The 12,836-nt window shown below is 49.2% G+C and overlaps 1 protein-coding gene across 3 annotated transcripts in view; it reads left to right on the top strand.

The window, feature by feature from the left end:
* The window catches only part of LOC5506315, a 49,152-nt gene extending 36,327 nt beyond the window's left edge, over positions 1-12,825 (top strand). For 2 of the 3 annotated variants that reach the window (XM_048726374.1, XM_048726370.1), the window contains exons 26-31: positions 3,409-3,597; positions 3,796-3,975; positions 8,560-8,730; positions 9,211-9,664; positions 12,224-12,415; positions 12,637-12,825. In XM_048726374.1, the coding sequence (XP_048582331.1) occupies positions 3,409-3,597; positions 3,796-3,975; positions 8,560-8,730; positions 9,211-9,664; positions 12,224-12,415; positions 12,637-12,674 (1,224 nt within the window). In that variant the 3' untranslated portion in view covers positions 12,675-12,825. Of the gene's footprint in view, positions 1-3,408; positions 3,598-3,795; positions 3,976-8,559; positions 8,731-9,210; positions 9,673-12,223; positions 12,416-12,636 lie in introns of those variants that run through there. The other variant, XM_048726377.1, reaches the window with a different exon arrangement.
* The last annotated feature ends 11 nt before the right edge of the window (positions 12,826-12,836 follow it).

Below are 12,836 nucleotides of genomic sequence, written 5' to 3' on the forward strand. Positions count from 1 at the left end.
CCTGGAGAGCCATAATGCTGGAGAGAAAAAACGAAACATTTTTTTAGTAAGTACACAAATACACATGCATCCATACCAACGTTCAGGATATAATGGGAACAAATGTCCATATCACTGTCAACCTTTTTTAAAATTTAAAAATTCCATGATAATTATATATAAGTTAAGTTTGTTATTTACCAGCTGGGAGGTCCGTATCGTGAAATACCGTGACCGAGGTCTTGAAAATACTGACCGAGGCCGAAGGTCCGGTATCCATCAAATCGCTCTGGCTCTCGTGAGGTCCGGTATCCTACGATCCGGACCCCGCGATACCGGACCGCTCACCTCCAAAGCTCGAAATAGTGAGTCGATTTGTAAAATGCCCATCGAAAACAGGATTTTTAATCCCGAGGTTATAGATCTTCACACTAAAACGGAATTTTATTTGTCATTTTATCTAGAATCATTGACTTTTACGGAAAATCGGCTTCAAACTCCCTGTGTTTTGACAATTTCCCGCCATAATGATTTTGCAACACGCGCGACAATTTCAAGGTTGTTGAAAGTTTATTTGGGATAAAAAAGGGAGCAAATCGTCTCTTCATACAAAGAAAAACGACAAATCACTCTAGGAATTTACCTGCATAACCAGCTTAACGTATCCACATTCAAGAGAAGTTTTTTAGCAAATATATCTTATCGTCTGTGGAGGATTTAAAGCGAAAGAAGACATTTCTACGATCAATTCGGGTTTAGAACGACGTATCAATCTGGACTAAATGAAATTATTTTACAAAATTGTTGGTCAAAACTTAGAGAATGTCTTCTCCGGCCTTCGGCCTCGGTCAGTATTTTCAAGACCGGCATTACTAAATAGTGGAACCGCCAGAACCGGCGGAACCAGCGGAACCGCCGGAACCAGTATATTTCGCTTAGTTATAGGGGTAGGGATGTCATACTAGGATCACTATTTATTTCCTTTCTAATCTGAACAAAAAAAAAAAACATTCCGTTATGAAGTGCTAAGACAACATCACTAAGCGCAGATGTGCTACGTTATTTCACGCATATTTGACATTCTGTCATATGCAATTTGTATCCATTTGTATCGGATTAGTAACAAAAACCCTTGTTTTAAAAGCGCGTCTCGTTAGAGGTAACACATGCAAGCGTTCGTAGTTTTAGCCTTCGTAGGTTTAGCGTTCCGATTTCCGTTGAAAGTTCCGAATAAGAAAAAAAAATCCTTGTTTAGAAGCGCGTCTTGTTAGTAGCGTTGTTCATAGCGTCCTGTTAGAGATAACGCCAAATATCATACTGTATGTTACCTAAAGTTTGGATTGACAACGGCAACCTTGGCTTGGCTATAATTGCATAATATTTCCGGACAAAAATTGTCAAATTCCTATGACTTTATCCAGATTTAAACCCTGCTCTAAGTGGTCCTATCAGAGAAAAGATAACCGTAATGATTCGACTTTTAGTAAGCGCCTAATTTGATTTTTTTAGGTCTTTGGGAGAGGGGGTTGAAGAGCACTTATTTCAAAGGGGGCGCTTACTGGGAAGGGCCACTTCTTTCACTTCAGCAGAAAATACCAGCTTATGAATCGATTGAGAACAAAACTGTATTTTGTGATAAACAGCAATCGCCAACTGCGATAGCAATGTTGGCACTCTTTGTTGGCTGTTATAGCCAGCAATGTTGTTGCACTTTGCAGGCTGTTAGTATCAGTAATGTTGGCTCTCTTTGCTGGCTGTTAATATCAGTAATGTTGGCTCTCTTTGCTGGCTGTTAATATCAGTAATGTTGGCTCTCTTTGCTGGCTGTTAGTATCAGTAATGTTGGCTCTCTTTGCTGGCTGTTAATATCAGTAATGTTGGCGCTCTTTGCTGGCTGTTAGTATCAGTAATGTTGGCTCTCTTTGCTGGCTGTTAGTATCAGTAATGTTGGCTCTCTTTGCTGGCTGTTAGTATCAGTAATGTTGGCTCTCTTTGCTGGCTGTTAGTATCAGTAATGTTGGCGCTCTTTGCTGGCTGTTAGTATCAGTAATGTTGGCTCTCTTTGCTGGCTGTTAGTATCAGTAATGTTGGCTCTCTTTGCTGGCTGTTAGTATCAGTAATGTTTGCGCTCTTTGCTGGCTGTTAGTATCAGTAATGTTGGCTCTCTTTGCTGGCTGTTAGTATCAGTAATGTTGGCTCTCTTTGCTGGCTGTTAGTATCAGTAATGTTGGCTCTCTTTGCTGGCTGTTAGTATCAGTAATGTTGGCGCTCTTTGCAGGCTGTTAGTATCAGTAATGTTGGCGCTATTTGCTGGCTGTTAGTATCAGTAATGTTTGCGCTCTTTGCTGGCTGTTAGTATCAGTAATGTTGGCTCTCTTTGCTGGCTGTTAGTATCAGTAATGTTGGCGCTCTTTGCTGGCTGTTAGTATCAGTAATGTTTGCGCTCTTTGCTGGCTGTTAGTATCAGTAATGTTGGCGCTCTTTGCTGGCTGTTAGTATCAGTAATGTTGGCTCTCTTTGCTGGCTGTTAGTATCAGTAATGTTGGCGCTCTTTGCTGGCTGTTAGTATCAGTAATGTTGGCTCTCTTTGCTGGCTGTTAGTATCAGTAATGTTGGCTCTCTTTGCTGGCTGTTAGTATCAGCAATGTTGGCGCTCTTTGCTGGCTGTTAATATCAGTAATGTTGGTGCTGTTTGCACAGTCTAACCTGTCATCATGGAAGAATATTGACTTATGGCAATCCCCAAAGTCAAGACCCCAGATCTTAATGTTTTTATCGGCTGAGCCTGTCAATAAATGTGCTGTCCTGGAAAAAAATGAACACCAGTTTGTGTGAATTCATTGATCACAGTGATGGATTTAGGGGCGCTTTTATGGGCTAAATAAAACTGAAATTGTTGTTAAAAGAAAGGCGAGGGGAGGAGAGAGTTTAGAAAACCTCGGTATAGCACTTAAAAAAAAAATTAAGTAAGAGTTACCGAGTCAAACTTTGTTTTACTGCGGTATTCGCATTCTTGCCCTTTGTCTACTTGTCTATGTTTCTGCACGTGCCGCACGATTATTTGTACTGTAAGCAATGACTGTGACGTAACTAGTTTTTATCTGCATATAGAAGTTTAACTAGTTTCTGTAATTCTCATTCGCCGTTCGTTTGTACTGTACACCAGCTACCGTTCACCGGCTACCTTTCACGAAGATCGTTTACAGTCTACTGCTTTTTAAACCTTAAAAGGTTTTGAATTGTTTTATTAGTTAGTTTTAGTATTAGTTTTCCGCTTATTTTGCCTTTTACTGTAATGTTAATCGTCTTTTTTTGTAACGTTCTTTTAGCAACCTATTATGTAAAGTACTGGTAAATAACATATCGTGCTTGGAAGGACATATCGTCACAGAACGACAAGTTGTTCATTTTTCTTGTTTCCGTCAACAGACCACAAATGTCATTGTGAATCAACCAGTTTGCAGCGGTCTCCCGCAACAGTGTACCCAGTCCCCCGAGACCGAGAGCCGCGAGAAGAAGTGCACGTGTCCGACAGTTGAATGCACGTGGAACGCGTGGACGGCCTGGTCTGTTAGCTGCGGCCCCGCTAAGCGCACAAGGACAATTAATACGACAAAGGTTAGTTGATCCTTACCGAAGAGATATGAGTATTTAGAGTGGGATAAGTACATATGGTCAACTAGAGAGTAGGATAAATCCGGCATGAAAAGAATAGGTTTATCTCCATGGGGCGACCTAAATATAGCTTCTTTGTGGCGTTCTATTTCGGTGCACAGTGGAATATTGTTAAAGAAGTCCCTCCTTTCTAATTTGTAGAAAACGGTAGAAGCTCTGAGTTGCGATGGGTTGCCTCAAACGTGTACCCAGGCCCCGGAGACGGACTCACGGACCACCATGTGTAGCTGCAACACGATTAAGTGCGTGTGGAACGACTGGACCGTTTGGTCCGCATCCTGCGGTCGTGTCACGCGAACCAAGACTATTAAGGCAGAGAAGGTAACGAAACTACGCCCATAATTATCATGTGCTCGCATGCCTAAAACAAGGTTGGTTACATGTCCCTAGCGCACGCATTCCTCTTAGAACAGGGGTGGTTACATGGCCTTAGCGCACGCATTCCTCTTAGAACAGGGGTGGTTACATGGCCCTAGCGCACGCATTCCTCTAAAACTGAGGTGGTTACATGGCCCTAGCGCACGCATTCCTCTTAGAACAGGGGTGGTTACATGGCTCTAGCGCACGCTCCTCTTAGAACATAGGGGTGGTTACATGGCCCTAGCGCACGCATTCCTCTTAGAACATAGGGGTGGTTACATGGCCCTAGCGCACGCATTCCTCTTAGAACATAGGGTGGTTACATGGCTCTAGCGCACGCATTCCTCTTAGAACAGGGGTGGTTACATGGCCTTAGCGCACACATTCCTCTTATAACAGGGGTGGTTACATGGCCTTAGCGCACGAATTCCTCTTAGAACAGGGGTGGTTACATGGCCCTAGCGCACGCATTCCTCTTAGAACAGGGGTGGTTACATGGCCCTAGCGCACGCATTCCTCTTAGAACAGGGGTGGTTACATGGCCTTAGCGCACGCATTCCTCTTAGAACAGGGGTGGTTACATGGCCCTAGCGCACGCATTCCTCTTAAACTGGGGTGGTTACATGGCCCTAGCGCACGCATTCCTCTTAGAACAGGGGTGGTTACATGGCCTTAGCGCACGCATTCCTCTTAGAACAGGGGTGGTTACATGGCCCTAGCGCACGCATTCCTCTTAGAACAGGGGTGGTTACATGGCCCTAGCGCACGCATTCCTCTTAGAACAGGGGTGGTTACATGGCCCTAGCGCACGCATTCCTCTTAGAACAGGGGTGGTTACATGGCCCTAGCGCACGCATTCCTCTTAAACTGGGGTGGTTACATGGCCTTAGCGCACGAATTCCTCTTAGAACAGGGGTGGTTACATGTCCCTAGCGCACGCATTCCTCTTAGAACAGGGGTGGTTACATGGCCTTAGCGCACGCATTCCTCTTAGAACAGGGGTGGTTACATGGCCCTAGCGCACGAATTCCTCTTAGAACAGGGGTGGTTACATGGCCCTAGCGCACGCATTCCTCTTAGAACAGGGGTGGTTACATGGCCCTAGCGCACGAATTCCTCTTAGAACAGGGGTGGTTACATGTCCCTAGCGCACGCATTCCTCTTAGAACAGGGGTGGTTACATGTCCCTAGCGCACGAATTCCTCTTAGAACAGGGGTGGTTACATGTCCCTAGCGCACGCATTCCTCTTAGAACAGGGGTGGTTACATGGCCCTAGCGCACGCATTCCTTTTAGAACAGGGGTGGTTACATGGCCTTAGCGCACGCATTCCTCTTAGAACAGGGGTGGTTACATGGCCTTAGCGCACGCATTCCTCTTAGAACAGGGGTGGTTACATGGCCCTAGCGCACGCATTCCTCTTAGAACAGGGGTGGTTACATGGCCCTAGCGCACGCATTCCTCTTAGAACAGGGGTGGTTACATGGCCCTAGCGCACGCATTCCTCTTAAACTGGGGTGGTTACATGGCCTTAGCGCACGAATTCCTCTTAGAACAGGGGTGGTTACATGTCCCTAGCGCACGCATTCCTCTTAGAACAGGGGTGGTTACATGGCCTTAGCGCACGCATTCCTCTTAGAACAGGGGTGGTTACATGGCCCTAGCGCACGAATTCCTCTTAGAACAGGGGTGGTTACATGGCCCTAGCGCACGCATTCCTCTTAGAACAGGGGTGGTTACATGGCCCTAGCGCACGAATTCCTCTTAGAACAGGGGTGGTTACATGTCCCTAGCGCACGCATTCCTCTTAGAACAGGGGTGGTTACATGTCCCTAGCGCACGAATTCCTCTTAGAACAGGGGTGGTTACATGTCCCTAGCGCACGCATTCCTCTTAGAACAGGGGTGGTTACATGGCCTTAGCGCACGCATTCCTCTTAGAACAGGGGTGGTTACATGGCCCTAGCGCACGCATTCCTCTTAGAACAGGGGTGGTTACATGTCCCTAGCGCACGCATTCCTCTTAGAACAGGGGTGGTTACATGTCCCTAGCGCACGAATTCCTCTTAGAACAGGGGTGGTTACATGTCCCTAGCGCACGCATTCCTCTTAGAACAGGGGTGGTTACATGGCCCTAGCGCACGCATTCCTTTTAGAACAGGGGTGGTTACATGGCCTTAGCGCACGCATTCCTCTTAGAACAGGGGTGGTTACATGGCCTTAGCGCACGCATTCCTCTTAGAACAGGGGTGGTTACATGGCCCTAGCGCACGCATTCCTCTTAGAACAGGGGTGGTTACATGGCCCTAGCGCACGCATTCCTCTTAGAACAGGGGTGGTTACATGGCCCTAGCGCACGCATTCCTCTTAAACTGGGGTGGTTACATGGCCTTAGCGCACGAATTCCTCTTAGAACAGGGGTGGTTACATGTCCCTAGCGCACGCATTCCTCTTAGAACAGGGGTGGTTACATGGCCTTAGCGCACGCATTCCTCTTAGAACAGGGGTGGTTACATGGCCCTAGCGCACGAATTCCTCTTAGAACAGGGGTGGTTACATGGCCCTAGCGCACGCATTCCTCTTAGAACAGGGGTGGTTACATGGCCCTAGCGCACGAATTCCTCTTAGAACAGGGGTGGTTACATGTCCCTAGCGCACGCATTCCTCTTAGAACAGGGGTGGTTACATGTCCCTAGCGCACGAATTCCTCTTAGAACAGGGGTGGTTACATGGCCTTAGCGCACGCATTCCTCTTAGAACAGGGGTGGTTACATGGCCTTAGCGCACGCATTCCTCTTAGAACAGGGGTGGTTACATGTCCCTAGCGCACGCATTCCTCTTAGAACAGGGGTGGTTACATGGCCCTAGCGCACGCATTCCTTTTAGAACAGGGGTGGTTACATGGCCTTAGCGCACGCATTCCTCTTAGAACAGGGGTGGTTACATGGCTCTAGCGCACGCATTCCTCTTAGAACATAGGGTGGTTACATGGCTCTAGCGCACGCATTCCTCTTAGAACAGGGGGGGTTACATGGCCTTAGCGCACACATTCCTCTTATAACAGGGGTGGTTACATGGCCTTAGCGCACGCATTCCTCTTAGAACAGGGGTGGTTACATGACCCTAGCGCACGCATTCCTCTTAGAAAAGGGGTGGTTACATGGCCCTAGCGCACGAATTCCTCTTAGAACAGGGGTGGTTACATGTCCCTAGCGCACGCATTCCTCTTAGAACAGGGGTGGTTACATGGCCTTAGCGCACGCATTCCTCTTAGAACATAGGGGTGGTTACATGGCCCTAGCGCACGCATTCCTCTTAGAACAGGGGTGGTTACATGGCCCTAGCGCACGAATTCCTCTTAGAACAGGGGTGGTTACATGGCCTTAGCGCACGCATTCCTCTTAGAACAGGGGTGGTTACATGGCCCTAGCGCACGCATTCCTCTTAGAACAGGGGTGGTTACATGGCCCTAGCGCACGCATTCCTCTTAGAACAGGGGTGGTTACATGTCCCTAGCGCACGAATTCCTCTTAGAACAGGGGTGGTTACATGTCCCTAGCGCACGCATTCCTCTTAGAACAGGGGTGGTTACATGTCCCTAGCGCACGCATTCCTCTTAGAACAGGGGTGGTTACATGGCCCTAGCGCACGAATTCCTCTTAGAACAGGGGTGGTTACATGGCCTTAGCGCACGCATTCCTCTTAGAACAGGGGTGGTTACATGGCCCTAGCGCACGAATTCCTCTTAGAACAGGGGTGGTTACATGGCCTTAGCGCACGCATTCCTCTTAGAACAGGGGTGGTTACATGGCCTTAGCGCACGCATTCCTCTTAGAACAGGGGTTGTTACATGGCCCTAGCGCACGCATTCCTCTTAGAACAGGGGTGGTTACATGGCCCTAGCGCACGCATTCTGCTAAAAATAGGGGATGTTACACAATGAACAAATGCTGAGCTTTAAAGCACTTTCTTTATAATACATTGTTTTGCGTCGATGTGTTATTGTGTATCTATTGTCAGGCTTTGCATCATTCTGAAATGATACCGTGAACACTTGCTTTTTAAGTCTGGTTTAGACAGAACGATTTAGTCGTATGCAACCTGCCTACATGTCTTATCCCTGAATTATACACTAGGACTTTCGTAGTCGAGCGTCGTAGCGGAGTCGTAGGCTGATTTACACTCTACAACTCGAGTTGTAGAGGCGTTGGGGGCAAGTCGCATACGACTTAATCGCGCTGTCTAAACCAGCCTCAAGAAAATCCGTACATTTAGTAAACACAACTATAACAAAAGCACGGTCTTATGTGTGGGGGCTAAGTAATGTGGGAGACAATAACCCTATCTTTTCGTCATAGAAATCTGAAAATCCCCCAAAGCTCATATACTTGTAAATGTCTCGGTTTGGAGGTGTAATTTAAACACCCTAAATTATTGAGCAGACACACAACACACTACCAGTCTGTCGCTCATAAAAAATGTATATATTTATGTATAATTAAAAAAAACATGCAAAATAGAATTGCATTGTATTGTTTATTTCGCAGGTTGTTGTTGAGAAGCCGACCTGTGACGGCCTTCCACAGGCTTGCACCGAGGCTCCAAAGACCGAAACACGTGAAGTCATGTGCACGTGCAATACAGTCAACTGCACGTGGAACGCGTGGGAGGCGTGGTCTGTCACGTGTGGCGCAGCATCCCGTAAACGAACGATCAAGGTAGTCTTCACACTCGAAAACAGCATAGAACGACAGAATTGTTGGACAGATCTGACCTGCAGGGGCGGATCCAGGAGTTAAAAAAGGGGGGGCCGAAGCAACGGTTTCAAGAAAGGAGGGGCCGAATTCTATGTTCTTTTGTAGATGTTCTTATATGTCTTGTTATTTTTAGTCCAAATATCTGAAAATTAGGGGCCCACCTTTAGATCCGCCCCTGAACAGCCCTACGTTTTTATTTTTACGAGATCCACCACACAAGTAGTACAATAAGCACATTTACGGCACTGTTTGTTGAAGGATTTATACTTCTAGAGGTCGATAGTTCTTTGTGAAAACGACTCCACTCCACTGGGATAGATCAATCGAGGTCTGTCCATACGAAAAGACGAAAGGAAAAAAAAAACAATCAAATAGGTAACGCATGTAGGCCCGAGACTAGCTCCTAGGTCATACCAACTGCGATCTATTCCATTATTCCAGACGACGCCATATACAGTACAGAAACTGTCCTGTGACGGTTTGCCACAAACCTGCAGCCAACAGCCCGAGGTTGAGAATAGGAAAACCATGTGCGACTGCAAGTCTGTTAAATGCGACTGGAATGACTGGGCCGCGTGGAGTAAAACCTGCGGTAATGCCACGAGGACTCGGACAATCAAATCCACTCAGGTGACTGTTCAGAGCGACGACTGCTCCAAGGTTCCGACAGTTTGCACACAGAAGCCAGAGACGGAGAAGCGATCAGACATGTGCAGCTGTAAGACTGTGAGCTGCGAGTGGGGAGCATGGGGAAATTGGTCCGGACTATGTGGCACCGTGAAGCGACAGCGCAAGATCGTGCAAACTGACAAGGTGGTGCAGAAGGAGTCGTGCGATGGGCTACCAACAAAATGCACACAGACACCCGAGGAGGAGACAAACACCCTGCCTGATTGTGAGTAATGTACTCCAAAACCCTGTCTGATTATGAGCAGTGGGGCCCAACATCCTTTTTAATTATGAGCAGTGGGGCCCAACATCCTTTTTAATTGTGAGGAGTGGGGCCCAACATCCTTTTTAATTGTGAGGAGTGGGGCCCAACATCCTTTTTAATTGTGAGGAGTGGGGCCCAACATCCTTTTTAATTATGAGCAGTGGGGCCCAACATCCTTTTTAATTATGAGCAGTGGGGCCCAACATCCTTTTTAATTGTGAGGAGTGGGGCCCAACATCCTTTTTAATTATGAGCAGTGGGGCCCAACATCCTTTTTAATTGTGAGGAGTGGGGCCCAACATCCTTTTTAATTATGAGCAGTGGGGCCCAACATCCTTTTTAATTGTGAGGAGTGGGGCCCAACATCCTTTTTAATTATGAGCAGTGGGGCCCAACATCCTTTTTAATTGTGAGGAGTGGGGCCCAACATCCTTTTTAATTGTGAGGAGTGGGGCCAAACACCCTGTCCGGTAGGGAGTAGTGGGGCCCAACACCCTGTCTGATGGAGAGCAGTGGGGCCCAACACCCTGTCTGATTATGAGCAGTGGGGCCCAACACCCTTTTTAATTGTGAGGAGTGGGGCCCAACATCCTTTTTAATTGTGAGCAGTGGGGCCCAACACCCTGTCTGATGGAGAGCAGTGGGGCCCAACACCCTGTCTGATTATGAGCAGTGGGGCCCAACACCCTTTTTAATTGTAAGGAGTGGGGCCCAACATCCTTTTTAATTGTGAGGAGTGGGGCCCAACACCCTGTCCGATGGCAAGCAGTGGGGCCCAACACCCTGTCCGATGGCAAGCAGTGGAGCCCAACACCCTGTCTGATGGAGAGTTTTTGGGGCCCAACACCCTGTCCAATGGAGAGTTTTTGGGACCCAACACCCTGTCCGATGGAGAGTTTTTGGGGCCCAACACCCTGTCCGATGGAGAGCAGTGGGGCCCAACACCCTTTTTAATTGTGAGGAGTGGGGCCCAACACCCTGTCTGATGGAGAGCAGTGGGCCCCAACACCCTGTCTGATGGAGAGCAGTGGGCCCCAACACCCTGTCCGATGGCAAGCAGTGGGGCTTAACACCCTGTCTGATGGCTGGGAGTGGAGCCCAACACCCTGTCTGATGGCTGGGAGTGGAGCCCAACACCCTGTCTGATGGAGAGTTTTTGGGGCCCAACACCCTGTCCAATGGAGAGTTTTTGGGGCCCAACACCCTGTCCGATGGCAGGGAGTGGGGCCCAACACCCTGTCCGATGGCGGGGAGTGGGGCTCAACACCCCGTCCGATGGCGGGAGTGGGCATTGACACCCTGTCCGATGGCGGGTAGTGGGGCCCAACACCCTGTCCGATGGCGGGGAGTGGGCATTGACACCCTGTCCGATGGCGGGGAGTGGGGCTCAACACCCTGTCCGATGGTGAGTTTTTGGGGCCCAATACCCTGTCCGATGGCGGGGAGTGGGGCCAAACACCCTGTCCGATGGCGAGTTTTTGGGGCACAACACCCTGTCCGATGGCGGGGAGTGGGCATTGACACCCTGTCCGATGGCGGGGAGTGGGGCCCAACACCCTGTCCGATGGCGGGGAGTGGGGCCCAACACCCTGTCCGATGGCGAGTTTTTGGGGCCCAACACCCTGTCCAATGGCGGGTAGTGGGGCCCAACACCCTGTCCGATGGCGGGTAGTGGGGCCCAACACCCTGTCCGATGGCGGGGAGTGGGGCCCAACACCCTGTCCGATGGCGGGGAGTGGGCATTGACACCCTGTCCGATGGAGAGTAGTGGGGCCCAACACCCTGTCCGATGGCAAGCAGTGGGGCTTAACACCCTGTCCGATGGCGGAGAGTGGGCCCAACACCCCGTCCGATGGCAGGAGTGGGCATTGACACCCTGTCCGATGGCGGGAGTGGGCATTGACACCCTGTCCGATGGCGGGTAGTGGGGCCCAACACCCTGTCCGATGGCTGGGAGCGGGGCCCAACACCCTGTCCGATGGTGGGAAGTGGGCATTGACACCCTGTCTGATGGCAAGCAGTGGGGCCCAACACCCTGTCCGATGGCGGGGAGTGGGGACCAACACCCTGTCCGATGGCGGGGAGTGGGCATTGACACCCTGTCCGATGGAGAGTAGTGGGGCCCAACACCCTGTCCGATGGTGGGGAGTGGGCATTGACACCCTGTCCGATGGCGGGGAGTGGGGCTCAACACCCTGTCCGATGGCGGGGAGTGGGGCCCAACACCCTGTCCGATGGCGGGGAGTGGGGCCCAACACCCTGTCCGATGGCGGGGAGTGGGGCCCAACACCCTGTCTGATGGCGGGGAGTGGGGCCCAACACCCTGTCTGATGGCGAGCAGTGGGGCCCAACACCCTGTCTGATGGCAAGCAGTGGGGCCCAACACCCTGTCTGATGGAGGGTAGTGGGGCCCAACACCCTGTCTGATGGAGAGTAGTGGGGCCCAACACCCTGTCCGATTGTGAGAAGTCTAGAAGTAATGGAGATGTTTGAATGACATGAATGATCTCCTACCCTCAGGTGAGCAATGCTTTACTGTCGACTGCACTGTGTTCAGTCCCTGGTCAGCCTGGTCAGCAACATGTGGTCCAGCCACCAGGACCCGGAATCAGGAAGTGCTTGAGAAGTTTGTAGAAAGACCAAACTGTGACAACCTTCCGATGGAGTGCACTGGTGATCCCAAGCAGACTCAGACACGTGACACTCCTCCATGTAAGAGACATTAAGCAAATTCCTAATGGCTTTACCAAAGTCAGAGAACATCACACCTCAAGTTTGTCTTTTTTTATGGAAATTCTTCTTCAGTCCCCTGAGGAAATTCGCCTAAAAGAGTCAGCACATCGATGCTCCAGGAAAAAGTTGAACTGGAAATTATGCATGAAAATCCTTGATGTTTAACCTTGAGATTGACGCATCTGTACATTTCCTTGCAGGTGGACCAACAACAGCGCCACCAACTACATCACAATAACCGTAAAGTCATCATGTCATCTCACAAGCCAAGGGAAACCAAAAGAGAATACATATAGGACAGGGAACAAAGAATGGTTATAGCTAAGCCAACTAGGGAAATCAAGTAAACAGATTTATGGTACCAAACCTCAATAAAATGATTGAACAAGTGAGGTCTTTG

The sequence above is a fragment of the Nematostella vectensis genome, chromosome 1 (genome assembly GCF_932526225.1).
Source record: "Nematostella vectensis chromosome 1, jaNemVect1.1, whole genome shotgun sequence".
NCBI classification, from domain to species: Eukaryota; Metazoa; Cnidaria; class Anthozoa; order Actiniaria; family Edwardsiidae; genus Nematostella; species Nematostella vectensis.